Source organism: Convolutriloba macropyga, chromosome 11, assembly GCF_964194025.1.
Source record: "Convolutriloba macropyga chromosome 11, txConMacr16.3, whole genome shotgun sequence".
NCBI classification, from domain to species: domain Eukaryota; kingdom Metazoa; phylum Xenacoelomorpha; order Acoela; family Convolutidae; genus Convolutriloba; species Convolutriloba macropyga.
This window is the reverse complement of record NC_134478.1, coordinates 47,378,365-47,406,032: the sequence shown is the minus strand read 5'-3', so window position 1 is coordinate 47,406,032 and position 27,668 is coordinate 47,378,365. Positions and strand designations below refer to the sequence as shown.

At 34.7% G+C, this 27,668-nt stretch overlaps 1 protein-coding gene across 1 annotated transcript in view; it reads right to left on the bottom strand.

Moving 5' to 3' along the window:
* LOC142349153 (uncharacterized) overlaps positions 1 to 27,668 on the bottom strand; it is a 60,385-nt gene that overhangs the window by 8,931 nt on the left and 23,786 nt on the right. The window contains exons 6-7 of the mRNA XM_075400568.1: positions 14,300 to 14,409; positions 126 to 318 (exon numbers count right to left, since the gene is read on the bottom strand). Of these exons, the coding sequence (XP_075256683.1) occupies positions 126 to 318; positions 14,300 to 14,409 (303 nt within the window). The remainder of the gene's footprint in view (positions 1 to 125; positions 319 to 14,299; positions 14,410 to 27,668) is intronic.

Below are 27,668 nucleotides of genomic sequence, written 5' to 3'. Positions count from 1 at the left end.
GTCAATTTGGATCATAAACTAATATGACCCTTCGGTTCCCTAGGCAGCGTAGGTGTAAGACTAATTTTTTTCACTTGCATAGACGCAGTTGCACGATATTTTAAAATAACTGAGCAAATACGAACCTCAACTTTCCCAGCTGGGTTCCTCAAAGATGTGCTATGTTCTAACAGACTCATTTGAACATTTCCCAACCAATTAGATTGCGAGGATTTGCTTCTAAGCAAGAGAACCATTCCTACCAAGTTGAATTTAGCTTGCAATACCACACAGTCTGTCTTCTGTTCAACTGATCCATCTTGAAATGTTACTTGGAACCTTAAACAAAGACTCACGTAATTTTCAAATAATTAAGGATTTTTTACTGGATTGTAATGTTGAAAATGTTGTGTTATGATAAATATAAGTATATTCTCATATATCTAGGGAAAAGAGGAACCTGCATGTAGGGGTTAACTTGTGCAATATCCGATGAAAACAAATTTCCTTCTCAATAGTTTTCTTGACTTCGTATTGATTAATCAGTTCCAACCATTCCTATAAAGTCCCCAACCATTCCATATATATATATATATATATATATATATATATATATATATATATATATATATATATATATATATATTCAAATTATAACCAAAATAGTCTATAAAACTGCATTCTAAAATCATAAATTGTTTTTTACTGGAGATTTAATTGCGTAAGCTCATAGAAGGGCAGCGCTGAGCGCGTCTTGGTTTTCTTTGATCATAACGACACACTCATCGTTTTTTGGATTTTTTTGCAGATTTAAGCTAATTGAGGGAATCTTGACAATTTTAAAGCAAAAACTTGACCCACTTGTATGAAAAAGTGCACGCATCATTAATAGTTGTTCATTAACCGCTCGAAAGCACATTTTGGCATGTTCAGTGAGATCTGATAAGTCGTATAATACTGGTTAATATCTATGTTCTGCTGATTCCCCCGTCACCCAACACAACATTCTTTGATTTCACTATTTTACAAAAATGATTATTAGTAAGCACATCAAATCAAATATGATTTATAAATAATCAAAAAACGATCAAATATGTTCCGATATTTCCTTGAAAACACACAGAAATCATACAAAAAACTGAAATCCGAAAAATTGAATAATCTTCATTTCGGCAGAGGTTAAAAAGTTTCATTGAAAATTGTATAATGTAAACAAACCTTGATTGGTTCTACAAATTCCCGTATTATGTAGACAGAGAGCGTTTAATTTTAATATACCACATACCTGCGGTCCACATTTTGACTCTTCGGGTTAGCCAAAATTTGGGATTGGACGCTTATTTAGAAAATGATTTTAAAGTTAATTGTAAACTTTTGTTTTGCATGTTTCGTATGAATTAGTTCTTAGCTTTGAATAAATTGGCTTCAGAGAATATCAAGATACTTAGGTGGGCGGACTTATTCTTTTATTTAAAAAAGGAAAACTGTATTCTCCTAATATATGTAAATGTTGCAGTCATGGTAAAATTTACAAAGATTGGCAGTGTAGAACATTAATAATTATAAACAGAGAAAACTAATAATTAGTAATAACTAAACTATCGACCAAATAGAAAAATTACTTGTAATGGTTGGGAGGGACGAGAGTAACATAAATTCAATACAATACAGAATAAAATTTAATTGAGCTTAAAATGTTTCCAAGTAATTGAACCAAGTTGGGTGTTCTTTGAGTCCTTCTTGTTTTCAATAGGAAAAAACCGCTCATATTTTTTCTTTGCAAGACTGTATGACATTAAAGAATAATCTCTCGGAAAAGAATAGTGAGGCAGAATATCTCTCTTAAAAAAACTTCTTTCATGCAAACTGCATTTTAAATTGTCTGGGTGAAAAATTATTGAGTTCGCTCGTGTTGGTTATTTCAAAACTGAGCTTGAGAAGGCAGGCTTCACTTTATTCATCATACAAAAAATTGAAATCCAAAAAATTGAGTAATCTTCCTTTCGGCAGAGGTTAAAAAATTTTATTGAAAATTGGATAATGTAAAGAAACCTTGATTGGTTCTACAAATTCCCGTATTATGTAGACAGAGAGCGTTTAATTTTAATACACCACATATCTGCGGTCCACATTTTGACTCTTTGAGTTAGACAAAATTTGGGATTGGTCGCTTATTTAGAAAACGATTTTAAAGTTAATTGTAAACTTTTGTTTTGCATGTTTCGTATGAATTAGCTTCTTAGCTTTGAATAAATTGGCTTCAGAGAATATCAAGATACTTAGGTGGGCGGACTTATTCTTTTATTTAAAAAAGGAAAACTGTATACTCCTAATATATGTAAATGTTGCAGTCATGGTAAAATTTACAAAGATTGGCAGTGTAGAACATTAATAATTATAAACAGAGAAAACTAATAATTAGTAATAACTAAACTATCGACCAAATAGAAAAATTACTTGTAATGGTGGGGAGGGACGAGAGTAACATAAATTCAATACAATACAGAATAAAATTTAATTGAGCTTAAAATGTTTCCAAGTAATTGAACCAAGTTGGGTGTTCTTTGGGTCCTTCTTGTTTTCATAAGAAAAAAACTGCATATATTTTTTCTTAGCAATACTGTATGACATTAAAAAATAATCTCTCGGAAAAGAATAGTGCGGCAGAATATCTCTCTTAATAAAACTTCTTTCATGCAATTTGCATTTTAAATTGTCTGGGTGAAAAATTATTGAGTTCGCTCGTGTAAATACAAACTTGCTGTTGGTTATTTCAAAACTGAGCTTGAGAAGGCAGGCGTCACTTTATTCATCATACAAAAAACTGAAATCCGAAAAACTGAATAATCTTCATTTCGGTAGAGGTTAAAAAATTTCATTGAAAATTGGATAATGTAAACAAACCTTGATTGGTTCTCAAATTCCCGTATTATGTAGACAGAGAGCGTTTAATTTTAATATACCACATATCTGCGGTCCACATTTTGACTCTTCGGGTTAGCCAAAACTTGGGATTGCACGCTTATTTAGAAAACGATGTTAAAGTTAATTGTAAACTTTTTTTTGCAAGTTTCGCATGAATTAGCTTCTTAGCTTTGCATAAATTGGCTTTAGAGAATATCGAGATACTTAGGTGGGCGGACTTATTTTTTTAATTAAAAAGCGAAAACTGTATTCTCCTAATATATTTAAATGTTGCAGTCATAGTAAAATTTACAGAGATGGACAGTGTAGAAACTTAATAATTATAAACAGAGAAGACTATTAATTAATAGTAACTAAACTACCGACCAAATAGAAAAATTACTTGTAATGGTGGAGAGGGATGAGGGTAACATAAATTCAATACAATACAGAACAAAATTTAATTGAGCTTAAAATGTTTCCAAGTAATTGAACCAAGTTGGGTGTTCTTTGGGTCCTTCTTGTTTTCATTAGGAAAAAACCGCTTATATTTTTTCTTTGCAAGACTGTATGACATTAAAAAATAATCTCTAGGAAAAGAATAGTGCGGCAGAATATCTCTCTTAATAAAACTTCTTTCATGCAAATTGCATTTTAACTTGTCTGGGTGAAAATTTTTGAGTTCGCTCGTGTTTATACAAATGTGCTGTTGGTTATTTCAAAACTGAGCTTGAGAAGGCTTCATTTTATTCATGATGCTATGAAAGTAATTGGCAGCCCTGCAAACAAAAAGCAGCGAAATAGTTAGTTTACCAGATTGATTCTGAGATCTGAGGATGAGTCAAACTTTTGTCTGCGAAAACAAGCTTTGATAGCCCAATTCGACTGCTTTTCTAGTGTAGTTATGAGAAATTGACTGATAGTTGCAAGTAATACAGAAGAATATTGAAAGTGACTGAAAACAAAAGTTCGAAATGATCCTTCTGTATACAGTGTGATTTATATTCCTGAGTGCATATATGCATATAATGCCTTGGGCCAATCTTGACAAAAAGAACTTTTACTTGTTTCTGGTATTTGAGATCTCTGTCAACATAAACACCGAAGTATTTGATTTCTGATTCCAAACTCGAATTTGGTCTCCAACTTTAATTTTCATTTCGTCTTGAAGATTAGAGCTACCAAAAATTTTAAACTCTGGTTTATCCAAATTGATCTTGAGCTGATGTACTCTAAAGAATTGTATTAACTTTTCTATGGCCTTCTCAAGCACGTCTTTCAATTTGAGAACTTTATCAAGAGAACCTAATATAACTGTGTCATCTGCGTATTGTATTGTTTCACATGACAAAAAGTTGCTGAATTCATTAATATATAGATTGAGCAAGAGAAGACCTAAAACTGTTAACTGCGGAAATCCTTGAGCCCATTAAACTCAACCTGATTTAGCAATATTGATTGTGACTCTGTGTGTTCTGTTTGAAAGTTAGCGAGCAGTTAGATTTTGAACTGTTATCGAAAATCCAGCAATGGAAGCATTTGAATCATGTGCTCGTGATTAATGGAGTCAAAAGAATTTGATACATCTAAAAATGCTGCTGCAGTAATCTTTTCCGGTTTTTGTTTCATTGTATTTTTTCAGTTAAATAAACGTGCGCATTTGTTGTAGAAAGTTTTTTCTGAAACAAAACTGTGCTTTGGAAAGCAAGGCATTCTTATGTACATATTCATCAATTTGTTGTTTAATAAAAGATTCAAAAGCTTTTGCTAATGCTGGTGTTAAAAAAATGGTCGATAGTTTAGAGGATCATCAAGGCCTCTTCTTTTAAAAGTGGTTTGTTGTCGACTCTTTTGATCTCAACCGGGAATGTTTTTGTTTATGTAAGTTCATTCAATAGAAAACATATAGGCTCAGCTAGTTCACTAGTTGCGTCTCGCATTGCCCATGAGGGAATGGTAGAAGGACGCAGTGGTTTGGATTTTCCAAGAGCACGAAGCGCTTTAGGACATTGAAACTAAAAGAACCAATTCAAACGGAAAACGACTTTTTTTGCCTCACCATGGGCATGTCTACAGTATAAATCCTACTTTTGAAAATTCTCCTAATTTACTGAATTTTAGAATAAGTAAGCTGACTTTTTTAGTTGTTTTTTATAATAATTTCATTGAAAAAATTTTTAAAGACTAAACCGTAGTTGTCGTTGTCACGGAATTGTTTAATTCATTGATCAAATTCCATTTCTTGCGCTCTGAGGTTGAGTTTTCAATTAACTGATCATGAATGTTCTCAAAATCTTTTTTTCATAGGCCAGGGCACACTTCGGCTTTATATTTGAAAACTCGTAGAAAGATTACGAATCGAGGTATTGGTCTCTATGTATATTTTTTTACATGAAACTTTTGATTGGCAAGGGAAAACTGTGATTTTTTGTTTCTAATAAAAATTGATTTGATTTGCTCATGAACGAGTGTTTTCTATTCAAATTTTTACTCAAATGACTGTAGCATTTCACATGGGACTGCAAAACTGTAAAATGTCTACCAATTTAACTGTTCGATAGATTGTTTAAAATCTTTTGGGCTGGGCTGTAATTTGATTTATCATAAATTTGGTTTTTAATTACTTTGTTCTTGCTAAGTTTCTGGCAAGAATGATAATTGTGCAAAATGAACTGTTTGTATTGTTGAGTCAAAAAAATTCAGTATAAAGAAAGGGTTCGTTTCCGTCAATAATAAGGTAATCTACAAGTGAGTTCGATTCATCCTTAACTCTAGATTACAAGAAAGGTTTATTAGGTAAATTTTTTAAATCATTAGGCAAGTTTTTTCGACCCACAGAGTATCATAAAGAGCATCTTTAAAAGCTAGATCAACGCGTAGTTCTAGCCATGTTTCAGATAGACCATAGTTGCAATGAGCGCCAAGAACACTCATTAGGTTTTTTATTTGAAGTTGTCTTCTTTTTATGCTCCGTACATTTAAATGAAGAAACATTTATTTGTCTGAATAAGTTTGGCCTTCAAGGAAATTGTGTTTCATTGATTGAGTTGGCACAGGGTTGGTTTCAATATCTCTGGACCTCAAAAGAAATAACCAGATACAATTAAAAGTATAACCAAAGAAATAATTTGATTTATACAAAAAAAACCTCTGATATTAAAGCATGCTTCTTGCTCCAGGACCTGGTCTCTGTCCAGATTTGAGTAGGAATTGTTATTGAGTTATGAGACATGGCAAAGAGGAAGTCACTTGAGAACTCAAAAACATTATTCCTAAAATTAATAAACTTATCGCCTTCGGAAAATTCAAGCTATCAAACAGTTGAGACCAAAATTTATTCATTACAACAAAAATTTACGACTGAATCGGCATTTTATAAATTTATCCCTATGGTTGGTTACGGTAATAATAACATTCAGTTTAAACTTAGGATTTGCACTTGCGTTAGACTAGTACTGCTCTTAAAATTTTTGAAATTGATTATTGAGTTTATAGCTCCGGTTGGTAAATTTATTACTGTCACAAATTCCAGTAGATGTTTGAATTAAAATCAGTAGAAGATGATTTTTAAGGAAAGGAATATCATGATTGAAATTCAAATGTACCATGCCGTGATAGAAGAAATTATAATGGTTGATCTTTGTGTTGAAGGAGAGAATTGAGCGTTTCAATTCATTCATCTTGATCAACACAAAATTTTCACCAAGAGATTCCAATCTTTCTTTAATTGCAGCATAAGCCTTATCATATAATTTTTTTTTAATCAATTGAAGTCGTTTTCTTTGATCGGTACTACTTCCGTGACTACAAAAACATCAGGTTGGAACTCATTTTAACAGGCATCAATACATCAATAAAACTGAGCATGTCATCTAATATCTTACTGCTGCTGTTTTGTAATTTCGAAGCCATATTTGTTCCCTGTTGAAGAATTAAAGTTTTAAATTTTTTGCAGTCATAATTATTCACAATTTTTTTCTCTTTGGTGATTGATCCACGGTAGGCATGGATAGCTGTGTCCAGTGGTATGGCTGCCTCACTTTCTAGTTTACCAATGATGCTGCTAACCCCGTTTTATGTAGACAGAGAGCGTTTAATTTTAATATACCACACATCTGCGGTCCCCATTTGGACTCTTCGGGTCAGCCAAAATTAAGGATTGGACGCTTATTTTGAAAATGATCTTAAAGTTAATTGTTTAGCATGTTTCGTATGTATTAGCTTCTTAGCTTTGCATAAGTTGGCTTCAGAGAATATCGAGATACTTAGGTGGGCGGACTTATTTTTTTATTTAAAAAAGGAAAACTGTATTCTCCTAATATATTTAAATGTTGCAAAATTTACAGAGATGGGCAGTGTAGAAACTTAATAATTATAAACAGAGAAAACTAATAATTAATAATAACTAAACTATCGACCAAATAGAATAAATACTTGTAATGGTGGGGAGGGACGAGAGTAACATAAATTCAATATAATACAGAATGAAATTTAATTGAGCTTAAAATGTTGCCAAGTAATTGAACCAAGTTGGGTGTTCTTTGGGTCCTTCCTGTTTACATTAGGAAAAAGTTGCATATATTTTTTCTTTGCAAGACTGTATGACATTAAAAAATAATCTCTCGGAAAAAAATAGTCGGGCAGAATATCTCTCTTAATAAAACTTCTTTCATGCAAACTGCATTTTAAATTGTCTGGGTGAAAAATTATTGAGTTCGCTCGGGTATATACAAACTTGCTGTGGGTTATTTCAAAACTGAGCTTGAGAAGGCAGGCTTCATTTTATTCATGATGCTATAAAATTAATTGGCAGCCCTGCAAACAAAAAGCAGCGAAATAGTTAGTATACCAAGATTGATTTTGAGATCTGAGGATGAGTCAAAATTTTGTCTGCAAAAAAAGCTTTGATAGCCCAATTCAACTGCTTTTCTAGTGTAGATATATGAGAAATTGACTGATAGTTGCAAGTAATACAAAAGAATATTGAAAGTGACTGAGAACAAAAGTTCGAAATTATTCTTCTGTATACAGTGTGATTTATATTCCTGAGTAAATATATGCATATAATGCCTTGGGCCAATCTTGACAAAAAGAACTTTTACTTGTTTCTTGTATTTGAGATGTCTGTCAACATAAACACCGAAATATTTGATTTCTGATTCCAAACTCGATTTTAGTCTCCAACATTAAATTTCATTTCATCTTGAAGATAAGAGCTACCAAAAATTTTAAACTCTGGTTTATCCAAATTGATCTTGAGCTGATGTACTCTAAAGAATTGTATTAACTTCTCTATGGCCTTCTCAAGCACGTCTTTGCATTTGAGAATTTTATCAAAAGAGCCTAATATAACTGTGTCATCTGCGTATTGTAATTGTTTCACATGACAAAAAGTTGCTGAATTCATCAATATATAGATTGAGCAAGAGAAGACCTAAAGTTGTTACTTGCGGAACTCTTTGAACCCATTAAATTCAACCTGATTTAGCAATATTGATTGTGACTCTTTGTGTTCTGTTTGAAAGATAGCGATAAATTAGATTTTGAACTGTTATCGAAAATCCAGCAATGGAAGCTTTTGAATCATGAGCTCGTGATTAATGGAGTCAAAAGCATTTGATAAATCTAAAAATGCTGCTGCAGCAATTTTTTCAGGTTATTGTAGCATTGTATTTTTTCAGTTAAATAAACGTGCGCATTTGTTGTAGAAAGTTTTTTCTGAAACAAAACTGTGTTTTGGAAAGCAAGGCATACTTATGTACATACTCATCAATTCGTTGTTTAATAAAAGATTCAAAAGCTTTTGCTAATGCGGGTATTAAAAAAATGGTCGATAGTTTAGAGGATCATCAAGGCCTCTTTTTTTCATCAAGGTGTGTTGTCGGCTCTTTTGATCTATGCCGGGAATGTTTCCGTTTTTGTAAGTTCATTCAATAGAAAACATATAGGCTCAGCTAGTTCACTAGCTGCGTCTTGCATTGCCCATGAGGGAATGGTAGAAGGACGCAGTACTTGGCAACATTTCAATTACTTATGCAAACTGCATTTCAAATTGTCTGGGTGAAAAATTATTGAGTTCGCTCGTGTATATACAAACTTGCTGTTGGTTATTTCAAAAGCATTGTATTTTTTCAGTTAAATAAACGAGCTCTAATCTTCAAGACGAAATGAAATTTAAAGTTGGAGACCAAATTCGAGTTTGGAATCAGAAATCAAATACTTCGGTGTTTATGTTGACAGAGATCTCAAATACCAGAAACAAGTAAAAGTTCTTTTTGTCAAGATTGGCCCAAGGCATTATATGCATATATGCACTCAGGAATTTAAATCACACTGTATACAGAAGGATCATTTCGAACTTTTGTTTTCAGTCACTTTCAATATTCTTCTGTATTACTTGCAACTATCAGTCAATTTCTCATAACTACACTAGAAAAGCAGTCGAATTGGGCTATCAAAGCTTGTTTTCGCAGACAAAAGTTTGACTCATCCTCAGATCTCAGAATCAATCTGCTAAACTAACTATTTCGCTGCTTTTTGTTCGCAGGGCTGCCAATTACTTTCATAGCATCATGAATAAAATGAAGGCTGCCCTCTCAAGCCCATGAGGGAATGGTAGAAGGACGCAGTAATTGGCAACATTTCAATTACTGATGCAAACTGCATTTTAAATTGTCTGGGTGAAAAATTAATGAGTTAGCTCGTGTATATACAAACTTGCTGTTGGTTATTCTCAAATGCATCATGAATAAAATGAAACCTTTTATTCATGAATAAAATGAATAAAATGAAGCCAATACTTTCGTAGCATCATGAATAAAATGAAGCCTGCCTTCTCAAGCTCAGTTTTCAAATAACCAACAGCAAGTTTGTATATACACGAGCGAACAAAATAATTTTTCACCCAGATAATTTAAAATGCAGTTTTCATAAGTAATTGAAATGTTGCCAAGTACTGCGTCCTTCTACCATTCCCTCATGGGCTTGAGAAGGAAGGCTTCATTTTATTCATGATGCTATGAAAGTAATTGGCAGCCCTGCAAACAAATGCGCACGTTTATTTAATTGAAAAAATACAATGCTACCAAAAATTTTAAACTCTGGTTTATCCAGATTGATCTTGAGCTGATGTACTCTAAAGAATTGTATTAACTTTTCTATGGCCTTCTCAAGCACGTCTTTGCATTTGAGAACTTTATCAAGAGAGCCTAATATAACTGTGTCATCTGCGTATTGTAATTGTTTCACATGACAAAAAGTTGCTGAATTCATTAATATATAGATTGAGCAAGAGAAGACCTAAAACTGTTACTTGCGGAAATCCTTGAACCCATTAAATTCAACCTGATTTAGCAATATTGGTTGTGACTCTTTGTGTTCTGTTTGAAAGATAGCGGGAAATTAGATTTTGAACTGTTATCGAAAATCCAGCAATGGAAGCTTTTGAATCATGAGCTCGTGATTAATGAAGTCAAAAGCATTTGATACATCTAAAAATTCTGCTGCAGTAATTTTTTCCGGTTATTGTAGCATTGTATATTTTCAGTTAAATAAACTTGCGCATTTGTTTTAGAAAGTTTTTTTCTGAAACAAAACTGTGTTTTGGAAAGCAAGGCATTCTTATGTACATACTCATCAATTCGTTGTTTAATAAAAGATTCAAAAGCTTTTGCTAATGCGGGTATTAAAAAAATGGTCGATAGTTTAGAGGATCATCAAGGCCTCTTTTTTTCATCAAGGTGTGTTGTCGGCTCTTTTGATCTCTGCCGGGAATGTTTCTGTTTTTGTAAGTTCATTCAATAGAAAACATATAGGCTCAGCTAGTTCACTAGCTGCGTCTCGCATTGCCCATGAGGGAATGGTAGAAGGACGCAGTGGTTTGCATTTTCCAAGAGCACGAAGCGGTTTAAGAGATTCAAACTAAAAGTTCCAAACCAAACGTAAAACGTCTTTTTTTGCCTCACCATGGGCATGTCTACAGTATAAATCCTACTTCTGAAAATTCTCCTAATTTACTAAATTACAGAATTTTAAAATAAGTAAGTTGGCTTTTTAGTTGTTGTTTATAATAACTTCATTGAAAAATTTTTTAAAGAGTAAACCGTAGTTGTCGTTGTCACGGAATTGTTTAATTCATTGACCAAATTCCATTTCTTGCGCTCTGAGGTTGAGCTTTCACTTAACTGATCATGAATGTTCTCAAAATCTTTTTCATAGGCCAGGGCACACTTCGGCTTAAAATTTGAAAACTCGTAGAAAGATTCCGAAAAGAGGTATTGCTCTCTCTATATATTTTTTTTCTTGAAACTTTTGATTGGCATGGGAAAACTGTGATTTTTTGTTTCTTTTAAAAATTGATTTGATTTGCTCATGAACGAGTATTTGCTGTTCAAGTTTTTACTCGAATGAGCGTAGCATTTCACATGGGACTGCTGCAAAACTGTAAAATGTCTACCAATTTAACTGTTCGATAGATTGTTTAAAATCTTTTGGGCTGGGCTGTAAATTGATTCATCATAAATTTGGTTTTTAATTACTCTGTTCTTGCTAAGTTTCTGGCAAGAATGATAATTGTGCAAAATGAACTATTTGTATTGTTGAGTCAAAAAAATTCAGTAAAAAGAAGGGGTTCGTTTCCGTCAATAATGATGTAATCTACAAGTGAGTTCGATTCATCCTTAACTCTAGATTACAAGAAAGGTTTATTAGGTAAATTTTTTAAATCATTAGGCAAGTTTTTTCGACCCACAGAGTATCATAAAGAGCATCTTTAAAAGCTAGATCAACGCGTAGTTCTAGCCATGTTTCAGATAGACCATAGTTGCAATTAGCGGCAACAACATTCATTAGGTTTTGTTTTTTGACTGAAGTTGCCTTCTTTTTATGCTCCGTACATTTAAATGAAGAAACATTTATTTGTCTGAATAAGTTTGGCCTTCAAGGAACTTGTGTTTCATTGATTGAGTTGGCACAGGGTTGGTTTCAATATCTCTGGACCTCAAAAGAAATAACCAGATACAATTAAAAGTATAAACAAAGAAAAAATTTGATTTATTCAAAAAAACTAGTGATATTAAAGCATGCTTCTTTCTCCAGGACAGTGTCTCTGTCCAGATTTGAGTAGGAATTGTTATTGAGTTATGTGACATGGTACAGAGGAAATTACTTGAGAACTCAAAAACATTATTCATAAAATTAAAAAATTTATCGTGTTTGGAAAGTTTAAGCTATCAAACAGTTGAGACCAAAATTTATTCATCACAACAAAAATTTACAATTAAATCGGCATTTTATAAATTTATCCCTATGGTTGGTTACGGTAATAATAACATTCAGTTTAAACTTAGGATTTGCACTTGCGTTAGACTAGTACTGCTCTTAAAATTTTTGAAATTGATTATTCAGTTTATAGCTCCGGTTGGTAAATTTATTACTGTCACAAATTCCAGTAGATGTTTGAAGTAAAATCAGTAGAAGATGATTTCTAAGGAAAGGAATATCATGATTGAAATTCAAATGTACCATGCCGTGATAGAAGAATTTATAATGGTTGATCTTTGTGTTGAAGGAGGGAATTGAGCGTTTCAATTCATTCATCTTGATCAACACAAAATTTTCACCAAGAGATTCCAATCTTTCTTTAAGTGCAGCATTAACCTCATCAAAAAATTTGTTTATAGTCAATTGAAGTCGTTTTCTTTGATCGGTACTACCTCCGTGACTACAAAAACATCAAGTTGGAGCTCATTTTTACAGGCATCAATACATCAAAAAGCCTGAGCATGTCATCTAATATCTTATTGCTGCTGTTTTGTAATTTCGAAGCCATATTTGTTCCGTGTTGAAGAATTAAAGTTTTAAGTTTTTTGCAGTCAAAATTTTTGACAATTTTTTTCTCTTTGGTGATTGATCCACGGTAGGCATGGATATCTGTGTCCAGTGGTATGGTTGCCTCACTTTCTAGTTTACCAATGATGCTGCTAATCTGAACCAAATTTGATTGTTCTTGTTTGAAGGGGATAAAATCAAAATCTCTTACTTTCTCTGAAAAAACCTGGTTTGTTGAGATTTCGATTCATGAATGGTTGTGCCCTCCCCTTCAGTAGATGACAGTTCCAATGTTTTGTCCTGCGCTTGTCGCTGATAAGTAACGAGTACATTTTCAATAAAGATTTCATTTTAATGTAATCTTTGACGCTAGTCAAGACAAAATTTGAAGAACGTTGCCTTTTTAAGATGAACTCATTCCATTAGGGATAGCAATGAAGTATCTTTTTGCTCATTTAGTTTGATATGCTCTTGGCTTTATAGTTGAATATTATTAAAACTTGTGACATAAATTGCAATTTGAATGACATTGCATATTTTGAATGAAAACGATGAAATTTTTTTGCGGTGTTTGCATAATTGCAAAATCGATCATTGTTCCAAAAGAAGAAAGGTCAGCTGTACTGTTGGAAAGTTTATTCGCTGTCTTCGAAAGTTTATTTGATGTCTAGCTTATTAGTTAGTCAGCGAATAAAGTTTATTCGCTGTGAAAATTTGTTAGCACCCAATTTTGGAATAAATATTGAATTGCTGGGTTTTTTTGAGGACCACAGCGTGATTCCGTGGAGTAAGAAAATGATGAGTTGTCAATAATATTTATAAACATTTATGGAGAAACATAGTTGTATGACTCTTTTTAATCCTTAGAGGATCAGGTATGATTTCTTTGGTTTCATATTAGGATTGTACTAAGTGCGCAAGTGTGGACAGTACGAAACTAAATACTGTCGTTGTATGAAATCAAAGAAACTCCAACCCGAGTTTTCCGGGAAATAACTTCTCATGGTCGAGTTGACATATTCAAGAGGTGAATAAAACTTCCTGTATCAACAAGTGCATTCGGTTTTGGGATCTATTCTGTTTCCCCCCCACCCAGTGTTTTTTATGACCCCCAGTTACAAATTATATGTTGTTATATAGCACGTCACTATGCATTATGTAAGAAAATAGCACGTGTGCCTGGGGGTCATAAAAAATTTATGCTCACTAAGCTGGGGGGAGGGGGGGGGGGGCGAAACAATAGATCCCGGTTTTGCATGAATAATACATGGGAGCGCAGTTCAAATCGGATTACTCTTACTCTTATTTTAACTTCCTTTGAGCAATTATCACCATACAAGGGAAACGTATTAATTGTATTAATTATCTGGTGGAAATCCGAGCATCTTAGAGATTCAGGCAATTAAGAGGTAATAAAACCATTTTCGCAAGTAAAAAATCGGTATCCTTAACTGTGCCAATTTGACCCTGGCAGTTTAAGGTAATGCATTCAGCAATTCTTTACATTCTTGGATTGCGGCCATATCTTAATGGAGGCACACGCTCACAGTAATGGTGAAATTTTTGAGATGTAATTTTTCAGACTTGCCGTTTAGCTGATTTTTCAAGTGTTGCATTGATGATAATTTGGGATCCAGGCCAGAGGAGGGTTCGTTTATTACTGCTGCGAGATCTGTACCCACAAATGGCTGTGTTGGGCTAGAAACACACAAAGCAAAACAATCATAAATAAGTTTGACAAAGATTGCGGGGGTCAAGTAGTGAGAATATGACTCAACACAGAACATCGTGTGGGGTGTCATTGCGGTTCGTTAGATATGCGGCACTTATTCGTCCCTTTAATTCGAAGCATAAACCCAGTTTTATGAATCAAGAACCCGGTACTTCGAGATATATTCCCGGTGCTCTGAATCCTAAATCGACTAACTCGAATAGTAAACAAGAGTTATTCGCTAATCTAATGGCCTTCGAAATATTAAAGCTATTTATATCAGATAATATAACATCTGGTTTATATATATATAACAATCAGGTTAAAGCTAGCCTCCACAAAACGTAGCCGGCTACTGACCCACCTCTTGCTAGTCGGGGTTGGTCTAACGTCTGGCAAGCTGCTCTCAAACGACTGGCAATAGTTTGGTCAGTAGCTGGCTGCGGTTTATGGAGGCTAGATTTAACCTGATAAAAACGATTTCGGGTAAGAGCGATGATGGAAGATTTGAGAGCGCTGATGGAACGATGTGCAGGTGTAGGAATTAAGGGAGTGAATCGATTGAAGTTGGGAGGAGGTTCAAACTCAGAAAAACTCGTCAAACCATCAGTTTATGTCTCAAAAACAGGTTCGGTGAACTGCATGCTTGGAGTCTGGTCGACCGAAAGGCTCCAAGAGAAATTAATGTGCTCGACGCTTCCTTACGCGGCAAAAAGCTGCGCATTTGTTGTCAGATTTGCGGATGTTAGTAGTATAATATTGAAAGAATTGGGAGCTTTGAAAGCCTTTTTTCACCGAGTTGAAGAAGAATATCTGCCGTCGGCAGGTGGTGAATTATGCAATCTTCAATTAGGATCCAGTACCCAGGCCGACCACATAAAACCCATTGCAATGTTTTTATTGTATAAATTTGCCAAATAAAGTACATCAATTAGATTGATCGTTTCGTTTTCGCCATATCCCACACATCAAGACCTTCTGATTTTCATTGTGATACTTTATTTTGGATTAAAAACGTAAAGGTGGACAAGATCTTCCACTATAGTTTGTTGAAGCGCTAGCTCGTAATACCTGCATAACAGTGACATCTTCTTCGACGCCAAAATTTCGCTAATATTATTTAATTCTTTATTGGCATTAAATTTTTTTCTGATAAGAGATTTGCAGCTTAAGCATTAAAAAACATATCAAATCCAAATACCATCAATTTGTGTCTCAAAATTGACAACTAATGTAATAAAACGCTATGTTGTTTTCAAATGTTCCAGCGTTTCATTGATGCAAAATTTTACTTAACAAGTAAAACAAATTTCGTATCATATAGTAAGCTAAAGAGTAGTTTTATTCCAGTGATTCGTCCGCCTATCATTTTCCTTCCTCAGGGCTTCATCTCTCGAAGATGAGTAGTATAGTAAGTTGCCTAGTGCTTGTAGGGGGGGTCCGGACCCCCCCCCCCCCCCTACAAGAAATTTTACCTCTGAAAAAGTGAAATCTTTGTAATTTTTTCAGAGTGTAAGGCAAATTACTATACTTTTCAGCTATTTCCAATTCATTTTGATGGTTCATGTAAATTGAAACTTGGGAACTGGGTTTTGGTGGTTTTGAATTCATGTTTTGTGCGCGATTGAGGGTAAAGCTTTAAATTGGGATTTTATTTAGTTTGGAGAGCGGGGAAATGTTTGGACTTGTCAAAGATTTGTCTACGGTGTGGAATTTACGAGGAACGGAATCAAAGGGAATTAAATTTGCGGAAATTTAATTTAATGGTTGAACAAAATCAAATCTGAATGTTTTAGGGGCTTTGAAATTATATTGCGGTAGTGAGGGAAAATGTTCAAATTACGATTAAAGACAAAATTTGTCGGTGAATGGAAGACTTCAAGGGGCTATTTGGGGACCGAATTAACTTGTCTGAGTCAATGTGGTATGGAATATTTTGTAATGGAATGTCAGGAACTATTCCTATTTGCCTACAGTAAAGAAATGAGGATTTGAAACTTGAAGTTTGGAAGTTATAAATATTCAATCTCCATTTTAAAGTCTCTACTTAAAGCGCTACGAGCTCAATCTATACAATTTGCTCAATGCTTCAGTGAAATGCATATTTGCAAAATTTGTGACATTTATTTTGACAAAAATCAAGAAAAAAACGCCCATTTTTCCCATCATCACCCTGATATATACAAAAAATTTTGTACTTTATGTTGCAAATCTGTTTTCTCCTCCCAGAACTGAAAGCCCATTTAAAACACAAGTCATACCTCCAGCCCAACCCTTTATACGACTATCGTTCTCTTGCAACTGGTAAAGTTCCCGATCAAACCTGTCCCTTTTGTAAGGAGGTCTTTTATTATAAACTTGAATTGGAAGAGCACCATTTAAAAAAAGTGCTTGGGTGACAAGGTGCGAAGCCTCTTCAGGAGGAAAACGGGACAGAGATTCTAAAGTACGTTTCCTTTTTTAACTTTTGAATTGAAGAAAACAGTTTCTTAACACTTTACTTTGCATATTTTTAACTATCCTTTCTTTTAAAGATGTACTAATTAAACTATACAAAGCAACAGTATTATTTAAACTGAGTCAGAATCATAAATAACAATACGTTGGCGTTTAGTAGAAATAACTGGGGAGTCTCTATTACTTTGAACTTCTTCCTCCTCAATTATTTGTGGTCGACTAGTGCTGGGTAAATTTTTTTTGCTCTCCTCTCTTCTTTTGATTTTCTTTTTTCTCTTCCTTTTGATTACTGACAAAGGCGTGTAATCGTCGCTGGTAGAGGGACTGGTGTGAGCTCTCTCGCTTTCTTCAGCTTCGGTCAAAATAATGGGTTTATGTGGAGTCTCATGGTCAGACTCATCGCTCATTTCAGAGAGGTTAGTTAAGTCAACAACGTCTTCAAGTTCTGGTACTCACTGAGCTCCAACGGGTCAATTGGTTGTTTGTCAGAAATGATTGGGAAATCCGAATGCTTCTCATGAATCGCATCCGGATATTCCAGGTCCGGTTGGAGAATGTCCTCAAGAGTTATTTCGGTTACCAACTCGAACGCTTTCTCAGGTAGTGGATAGTTGAACATAACCCCGCCATAAAGATTATTTGCATCGATGTAAATGATTGATGCCAGTTCTTTTGACTCATCATAGTGGGGTAGTGAAGGACTGTTAGCCCTTTCTAGCCTTGAGCTGAATACTGATGCTACCCCACCACGGATAATTTTTTCAGTCATATCAAGCAGCTCGCGGTCAGTCAAAAGCTCAAGTTGTGGTTGGCACATTTTTAGACATGCGCTGCCTGAGAGATTTGAGGCTGTGTAAAATTGCGCGCAGTCAAGCGAGTATGTTTTATAGCATACAGACCTCAACTCTTCAAACCAACATGCCAGTTGCAGAACGCCTCCAGTGAGGTACAGCTCTAGAAATTGCTTTAGGTTCTCACAATTGAATTCTCTGAAAACTTTTTTCAGCTGATCAAGTTCCGCATACGTTATGTCGATGCTGTTATCCTTCAGGCTGTTTTTCCAGTGTCGTATACCAGGAAGTTCGAGGTCGTTCAATTTGTCAAAACTATCTACATAAGAGTAAGGAAAGTTTCCTTTGTGTTTTAGCAGCTCACGTTGTTCATGACTATATCCACGACAAAAGTTATCCAAGATTGTGAATTTGTCATGTAGCAGAGTGTGTACTAATTTACTCAGGCTGCTGGGCATGAATTTGAAACGGTCAATGGATCGTAAGTACTCATAGATAACAACCTCGTCTCGTTTTCGCCTTCTAGTCGCAATGTATACGCCATAGTTCAAAGCAATGAACTTTTCATTGTTCGTCGGAATCACTTCAATCTTTACATTTGCTGAAGCGGAGTGCAGGGTTTTAACAATGTGATGAAGATCATAGTTCATCATATTATGAGCAATAACTGGCGTATAATCAAGTGTTCTGCGCTTCAAGTTACACTCATTGTGAGCATAACCCAGAAATTGTCCCCGATAGTGCCAATGATCCAGAACTTTTTCATCATCAGTTTCAAAGGGAACATTGCAAATCCAACAACATGTATGAAAAGTTTTTGACGGTGGTGTTCCAATGAAGATGGGATACTTCCTCCTCTGATGATAAAAGAATTTTGCTAGCTTCTCGATCTTGGACAAAAATCTCTCCATGCACTCAGGACCTGTATAGATGTCAAAGTGTATGGTATCAGGGTTTCCTCGCTCTATGACCATTAAGCAATAACTGCATGGTAGATGTTTCTCTAAAGCATGAGTACTGGAGACATTTGGATGATTTTTCACTGTTGCTACTGGAACTATCAATGATTCAAGGACCAATTAAATTACAAAGGGTGAAAACCACCTCGCAGCAAAATTTTTGAATGTCACTTTCTTTTTCGTTAAACTAGGCATAGTTATTTTTAGCGAATCTTGTTCGAGACATTTTTGCTGATATGTGTTGAAGTATTCAATGGAAGAACAAATGTGGAAACAGTTTCGACATAGATAACTTCTTTCACGATATTCTTTTCCACTAATTTTTGAGATGAGTTTGTGTAAGTTTACTATCAAAACATAATGGTAAGTTTCTCCATTGCTGAGTAGAAGTAAGTTAAGAAGGAACGGATAGTTTTTTCCAGCGGAGAGTCTCAAAGGCAGCAGTTGTTTTGACTCATACCTAAAAACAATTTTTTTTGGAGAGCTTTAGTTAGTGAACACGGTTTTTTTATTTTTTTTTTGCATCAATTGATTTCATTAGCTGGTTCTTTTTTTAAGAAAATTTTTTGTGTGGATTTTTGGATAACTATTGCAAAGAAGTGGGGTTACCTGAAAACGTTGACCTGAACTTCGTTGAAATCCTCGAACTTCGAAATGTACAGGCTCATCGGCATATCAAATTCACCAATCGGTTGCTTTGCTGAAGGGTTCTCGCTGCTATATGTCAAAATATTTGTCCTGGGTCTGAAGCAGAGTCTAGGCGGTTCCAATTTCTCTTTCAAGTACACAAGATGATACCCAGCAGTGAAACAGTACAGAAAGCACTTGTCATCATTTGCGTTGTGTATGTTGAGGAGATTGGAGTCTCTCCTCAATGGATGGTTATCCGGAAAAGGTATGAAGCTGCTCCCCCTCACTGGAATATAACGTACCAGTTTGACCGTGATTTTGTCAATTGTCTGCAGCTGCCATCCGCTTCCATAGCTTGAAAAAGAAACCAGCACCGAAACTATGTTGTCCACTAGTTCCTCAAAAACGGTATCAGTTATACCTGTGTAGTATATCCTTGTTTTATTCGTGTTGAAGTAGACGCTGACTTTTTCTGGTTCTTCTTCTCCAGGTTTTTGAAGGGTCATCTCAACCATCAGTTGCACTTTTAAGGGTACTGATTTGTGTGTTTTCTGATGATTTCTTCAATCTCGTTTCGTTTTCTGAACAAATATTCCATGATGTCTAGATCGTTACTGGTAGGATGAAGTTCATAGTAGTTGATGCCCCCCTTGATTGAGCTGACAACTGGCGTTGCGGGGCTCGATTCAACTGGATCCATTTCGTAAAACACCGTGTTCGTTGTTTATGTGACGGACAAAGTCAAACTTTGACTGAGAGCCCATACGACATGCATAATACACTTTCAGAATAGGTTGGTGATGAGAAACCTGTGAATGTTTGCGTAGGGAGGGCAAACTTTTCACTTGTTCTGAACAACTGAAACAGCTGAACGTGGGCACGTTTGGATGAATGTCATGCTTCCTTAGCAAATGCTTGTTCAGTGCTCGTCTATCAGACAACTGAGCCGGACAGTTTGTGCATTGCAGAGGCATTCTGACAGAATTGATTGTATTTTGGGATTATGTCGTTTTTTAAAGCTAATTGATCAAGATTGTAAGAAATGGTAATTAAACTAGAAACTGCTTTATAAAATTTGAAATAATGATAGAAAATTGTTTTATAAAAGTTGGTTTGAATTTGATAAAGAAAATGTTTAGAGAAAGGTTGTTTCAGAAGCAATAGGAATTGTCAAAGATTCAATGTATTCAAGACTCGTCGTTTGAGTTTTATTTTGCAAGAATTTGAAAAGTATTTTGAGAAAGTGTTCGCACACACGTTTAGAGACAGTCAACGGAGCAAAGTGAAAGTTAGAGAAATACAAATTTACACGCTGCTACCAGTAACGTCTAAACAGATCAAATGTCAAACATTATCTTCCGTTGAAAGGTCAATAATAGTGAAATTACTAATACCTTAGCTCAAAATTGTACCAGTGAATTTCGTTTTATTGCATTTTTGTATCAAACATTGAAATCAGATTCTTATATATCTTATCTGGTTCAGTTATAAATATGGGTTGGCGCAAAACATGATAAACTTGAGCAATTTTATAGATTAGTTTCCCTAAGCATTCAACCAAAGTTTAATTTCTGTATGTTTTATTGAATATTCAACCTATATATAATTCCCAAACATTTTGAACACTCCTATTGATCAAGTATACAATTGAATTTGTGCCTGACCTCTCCAACGCCCACTTTGCAATGAACAATTTGTTTATTTCCCAGATTTGATAATGTTTTATATCCCAAATATTGAATAAAACTCTGCGCTACTTGACAAGATTATCAAAATTTGCCCAAGTTTTAAAGAAGGTGAGATCAAGAACAAAATATTAACCGTATCTTATTAGGGGGTAACCGAAATGGTCAACAAAGTTTCCAGATAAGTTGATTTGTCTTCAATGAATTGTATACAACGAAAAAAGTTAAAACAATTTTCAGCTGATGATCTGTTATGAAAAAATTTTTTCTTAGGAACAAATAATTGCTTCCAATCGACTTCCAACACAATGTCATGAGCGCTCAGAGAAAATTTCCAAGTTTTTGAGATTTTACCAAAAATTTGCCAAAAAAATTGATTTTTTCAAAAAAAAACTACAATCAACTGATGGTCTGTTATGAAAAAATTTTTTCTTAGGAACAAGTAATTGCTTCCAATCGACTTCCAACACAATGTCATGAGCGCTCAGAGAAAATTTCCAAAATGGTTAATCAAGTTTTTGAGATTTTACCAAAAATTTGCCAAAAAATTGATTTTTTCATAAAAAATCTACAATCAGCTGATGGTCTGTTATGAAAAAATTTTTTCATAGGAACAAATAATTGCTTCCAATCGACTTCCAACACAATGTCATGAGCGCTCAGAGAAAATTTTCAAAATCGTTAATCAAGTTTTTGAGATTTTACCATAAAAATGCAAAAAATTGACTTTTTTTCACAAAAAAATGTTCGAAAATACTAAAATTTCCCCAAAAATTATTATAATATTAGTTGGTCTGTAGTGAGTCATTTGATTGAAATCAAAGTGTTTTAGTAGAAAGCTTTAAGCGAGGATTAATTGGTATTTCAAAAATGGAATAACTTACATATTTTCTCTGGTTTTCGATATTTTTTTCCAAAATAATGAAAATTTATTGTTGTTCATTCTTCTTCCTTCAAAATTTTTTAAATTAAATTCGTTTGTTTGAACCTCGCTCACAGTGAGCCGATTGACTCTAGTTATAAACAATTCTACTTTATTACATAACCTGTACGTTTAAGTTTTCTGTTTTGAACATTTAAGAATTTCTTGCATTCAGCCAAATTTGGTTAAAACTCTCTTGTTATAAAACCTAAAACAAGAAATTTAAATTTATCTGAGATCAAGTAAATTAATTTTTGGGAAACTTCAACACAACACACATTAGATTTGGACACTACTGAATCTTTTAGTTTCAATATATTGACAAATTCTTTATGAAATACTTCCAATATTAAAAACAATTACCCGCTCACATGTGGAATTATTGCTTTTCACTTTGTAAAAAAATCAAATTTTTTTGACCCACAAAATCCAGTAGTGCATACAGTGTTGTACATAACTTTCTAATGTTTTTGCCAAAGAGTAGGAGATAACTGTGTTAACTGAAATTGTTCCAGTTTTAAGAAAGTTTTCTGTTAGTCTGGGTTTTCAAACAGCTCTCTCACACGGGTCGATGATTTTTTTTTCTTTGGAGAATTGATGGTCTCCAGTTTCTCTGTGTTCACCGGTGTAGTTTCAATAGTGCTGGCTGTAACCTGATTTTCTTGGTTGTGTTGAGTTTTTATTGGAGTTTCAAAGTTAGTACCTGACAAGTTGCTCCATAGACCACTGAAATTTTCTTGAGAGCTGCTAATGCAACTTTTGATATTTTCACAGAGAGATAGGCTGGTTGCTGGTGATACAGCTGGACTCGGATCAATCGCTGGAGTAACTGCTGGTGTTGGTGCTGAGGGCGACTCAGGTGATCGAGGTAGCCCCCATAAGTCAGCAAGATCATCGCAAGCTTGGGTAACACCTAGTTGGTTCTCAAAAAATGGAACTGTATCACAGTCTTATTTGTACAAAATTGTCTTGACCGGAGCAGGTAAGTTAACTATATCGTAAGCCACAAGAGGATCCTCCAGTTTCGAGGGTGGAATAATACCACCTGACGTGATGTACGATCCTTCGATCGAATCTGATGACGGTTTATCAGGAAGTTGAGATAGAAAGTTTAGAAAGATTTTTGGAATCATGCAATGTTGTTGGGTATTCCAAATATCCTTCTCATTGAATTTTTTCTGTTGTATGAGGACAGTAAAATTTTCGTAAAAAGTTTGATACGCAATTGTCCGTTCCCAGGAGCCTTCGCTTTCACACAGAATTTAATCAGACATTTCTAGATATTTCAGTTTTGGTGAATATTGTATTTTTGGGAAAATCAGAAACTGAAACAAACAGTTCAAAGAATTCAAGAAATAAATGGAGCAGTTGGTTTGCTGTTATTCAATCGCAAGTAAAAAAGTGAATGAGTGGGTTACCAGAATTCGGCTCACAACTTAAAGAGTTGGACGTTTGTACTCAAGTGATTAACTTAGTAGGTAAACTGGAAAAGCATAAAACTACAGAAGTTTTATTTGTCTTAGTCGTGGTGGTCTTGGCATGGGTTTTATGACTGATAATAAAGTGAACAAATGAAATTATTTCAGTTAGAGTTATTAAATAAGAGTTTTGCTCCATGGTTTACTGTTCAAAACCTAAGGTTACAAGCGTCTTTCATTAAACATTAGCGCTGAATGGTGAAATGAACATACATGTAATCCGTCTGACCCTGTTTTATGACCCTAAGCGGACTGCTCTACGTACAATGTGTGTGAATGAGCACATGTGGAAACGCTAATCGGTTCCATGAAACAATTATTCTCCTTAATATTTGCCCTTTACAAAACTCTTATCAGTTGAACCATTCTATTTTTAGCACCATGTAAAAATTGTTGAGTTTTACTTTCACCAGGGGAGACATTATACACTATTTCTTGAAGAAGAACAGTTGAACAAGTTTCAAATTTCAACAAAATCAGAATGCCATTTACAGCTGAAAAAGACGCCGAGTTTGGAGACGCTCATTTTGACGTTTCTAAGAATGAAAAACGCTTAATTCGAGTCACGCTCAAAACATATGGAAGAACTGGAACTTGTATCTTTCTCAAATTATTCAAAAAGAGTGAACATGACTATGAACTTCAACAAAGAATAACCCTGACTTTGGAAGAGGTTGAAAAATTGTCAAAGAAAACTCCAAAAATTCGAGCGGCTGCTCAAAACTCAAATGACATTGATTCAACAACTAAACCAACCCCGGCAAAACGACCAAAGTTAAAGCAAAAAGACGACGAACACGAATTATCTGATCAAGAGTAAATTGTAAAGAAAATGGTGGAAGCTATGTACGAGCGCTCACCTGCTTACTTTAAACAATTTCAAAAAAACTTCAGGTTTTTCGTTTCAGAAGAAAAACCATCTTCAATGTTTGCCCGGAATTACGCTGTTTGCATGCATTTTGAAAACGGCTATTGTGAATTGTTACCCTCTAACCATTATCATGTGTTGTTTGATGTGTCTGACGTTTCTACGGAAATATTAAAACGAAATAAGCTTTATGCAGTTCCTTGCTTGTACGCAACCTTCAAAACTTTTTTTCAAACGGAGCCACAGTGGAGTCAACTGGAGAGATTTTCGAAAAACTCAAACTAGCTGTGGAATACAATGGTTCAGCTCCGCCGACAAAAGGAGAAGCAACCAGCATTCAGAAGCGCTTACCAAATTTGAGCAGGGCCTTGAGCAAAAATTACCGCCCAAGTGGAATAGTTGGTTACAAATCTCTGAATAATGCTGAGAAAACATTGAATCAGCAATTACAAACTGACCGGATATCAACTGAAACTCTAAAGAGATTTGAAAACATTTTGTATGGTCCTCATTCTGGTGCTTTTTGTCAAATAATGGATGTTTTTGTGAGTGGTATGGAAAGTTAGATATTGACAATGATGTTTTGTGTGTACACTTAGTTTTTGAAGAAAAATTAAAGTTTTGAAAAAAAAATTATTTCATCAAATCATGTTAGTAGTGTTAGAGCATCATATGAAGCGCAAAACGTATCAATTCAACATCACTCATTTTTACAATTTCTTTTCCACCAAAAAGATAATGAGCAATATAAATACAAAATAAGCCAAACAATATTGAGTTTGGTTTTTGAATTGGCTGGTTTCTCAGCAATTCATATACAGTTTGTATATTACCAGCAGAGGAAACAAGTCTATTGTGCAAATTTTTATATGAAGTTAGATTTTGTCCCAAGGGATCCGCAAAAATATAATCTCCGTTCATTGGACAAATAAGTATCCAATGTGATCCAATTGATTGAGAAGTTGACACATTCACAATAATGAAACTGTTCTGAGATAAGTGCAGCGGAAAATTGTCAGCTGCAAACACACCATGAAATTTGTACTTCAACCGTTTACATCCTTGAACGAGATTGTTTATTTCATCTTCATCCATCATTTTGTAAGAATATGATTTTTCGAAACTCTTCGTGCAGAGTCGATAAAAATTGTACTTGCTTTTTCCCCATTTATGAAAATTTCAATATTACTGGGCAACGCGGCTGAAAACTTAAGTTCAATTGAAATTGAACAATTGGTAAGTTCAGGGTGAAAAAAATCATGTAACGCCTGCTGAGTGCTGCTGAGATCAAACACCATAATAAACTGGTTAGGGTATTCAGACAAACTTATTCCATGTCCATTGTCAATATAGGCTAAATCTTACATTGTGTTGAAGTACAAGCGTTCTACGTCAGCTGTATTTATGGGGCTGTCTGCAACGGGGAGTCCATTTCGATAAATACATATCTGCTCCAGATTAAATTTACGAAAATGAAATGGATTGAGTTGTTTGCTTCCTAAGAAAGCTTCATTTGTGTTAAGACAAATGGCAAGACGTCGAATAGGCTCCCTGCTAAAAACATCTTCCTGTTTCCAACTTTGCAAACCAGTAGAAGCCAGAAATGTTTTTGTTATAGTTTCCAAGTAAAGATAGGACGCTAGGCTTGTTAGTAAAGTTTTTTCAATGGCAGAAACGACGTCGTCGTTCAATGTCATTTTTCTCACATACAAATTAGCTTCTATAATTTTCACTTTGCTTGATTTTCCAGCATCGTCAGATATTACAACAAAATCATCTATAGATCTTCGAAATGAAATTTACAATGTGACTCCACTCAAAAGATGTCGATCACATGTAAAAAAAATCTACTGCCACTTTTCCATAAAAAGAACTTTCAGCAGATTGTCTAACCAAAGCATTTTGTCTGTTAACTTCAGCTGTTGCTATCGATCCAGGATTATCCTCGTACGAATAACCTTGGCAAGCCAACCAAGTAGCCTTTGCGTCTTTGTTGTGAGAAAATTCGGTTTCAATGAAACTTTTGTGAGCATAATTTCCGTTTGTATTTGAAATTTTTAGTCCGTTGGCAGATACTGTACAGTCAGAAAAGAGTGAATGTAAAACATTATTACAAAAGTAAGGAGCGTCTGTTTTGGTTACATCTGCTGCAGCTCTAGCATCATGTTTTAAATCAGCTTCGGAAGCCTGAACTATCTTGCATTTGATTTCCAGGAAAATTTTTTGCAGATCAATAAAATTAATTCTGTCTCCGGCAACCTCAAACTCAAGCATGGGTCCGTTAGGACTGTAAACTGGTCCTACTTTTTGACAAAAGCTCCCATCAAAAGTTACAAGAAGTGCTCGTTTTTCGAATAAATCCAAGGAACTATGTGTTGCCTCTGTTGGTAACATATTACCGATCATCTTTAACTTTGGCAAAGAAATCCGGCCGACTTCTCTTTGGCTGTTTGTATTTTGAAATGAATACCTTTCTTTTTTTGCTACCTTTTCTCGCTTTTGAACCTGAACGTTTAGATCGTCTACGATTCATTCGTCTTTGTCTCATTCGCAGTGCCAATGAGCCTCCTGTTTGCTTTTTGACTGTATTTGATATCGTGTTTTCAGCGCTTGTTTTGGAGATTTTTTTACTGACAATGTCCATTAACTCTGGTACGCTCTGTAACAGAAGTTCTTTTCCAACTCGTTTTGCTGCTGGTAAAATAAATTTTCTGGCAATAGGTAGAGCGATTCTTCCGATACCGCTTGCTAAAGCTCCAAAGCCGCTACCTCTTTGCCTATAGTGCCCAGAAAAATAAGGCAATGCAGATGCTTGATTGGTGTAGTATGAATCCATTGCTTTTACTCACCAAATTTTTTAAACTGTAATGTCAAAATGATTTTTCCGGTCCCGGAAAAAGGGACTAATTGAACTGTTTTGGTGCGTAGTTCTATAGAAATTGACTGAATTGTATTTGAGAGAAGTTTTTTGTAGTCCAAACTCGAAAAAACTATTCTGTGTGTTGGTTCAAGCTCGCAGACGCTACCGTTTTTCAATCGTTGTTTTGAATCAAAGACTGAATCAAAAAAGGTTGTTTTGAATCAAAAAAGGTGCTTTTGCATCGCTCACGTATTGATGCTCAATAATGTTTGTATAAATGAATATCAAATGTTTTCCGGCGCACAGATCAGCTGGAAAGTCACCCATAAAAGCCTTAGTATCATCTTTTTTCATCAGTTTATTTGCAATTGTGTCCATTTTATAACCAATGTGTGTTCCTCGTCCATCAGAAGTGCCCTTGAAACCAATAATGCTAGGAATTTCATCGCTTGGAAACGTAATTCCCTCGTATTTTCCAAAGACAATTTCAAATTTACCGGAACTTTTAATTTCTCCGAAAGAAAAATTTGGTAAACCAACAGTTCCTTTAACGGTAGCTAGCAACTGTGGCACAGTATCAAAAGTTCCTGGCATGA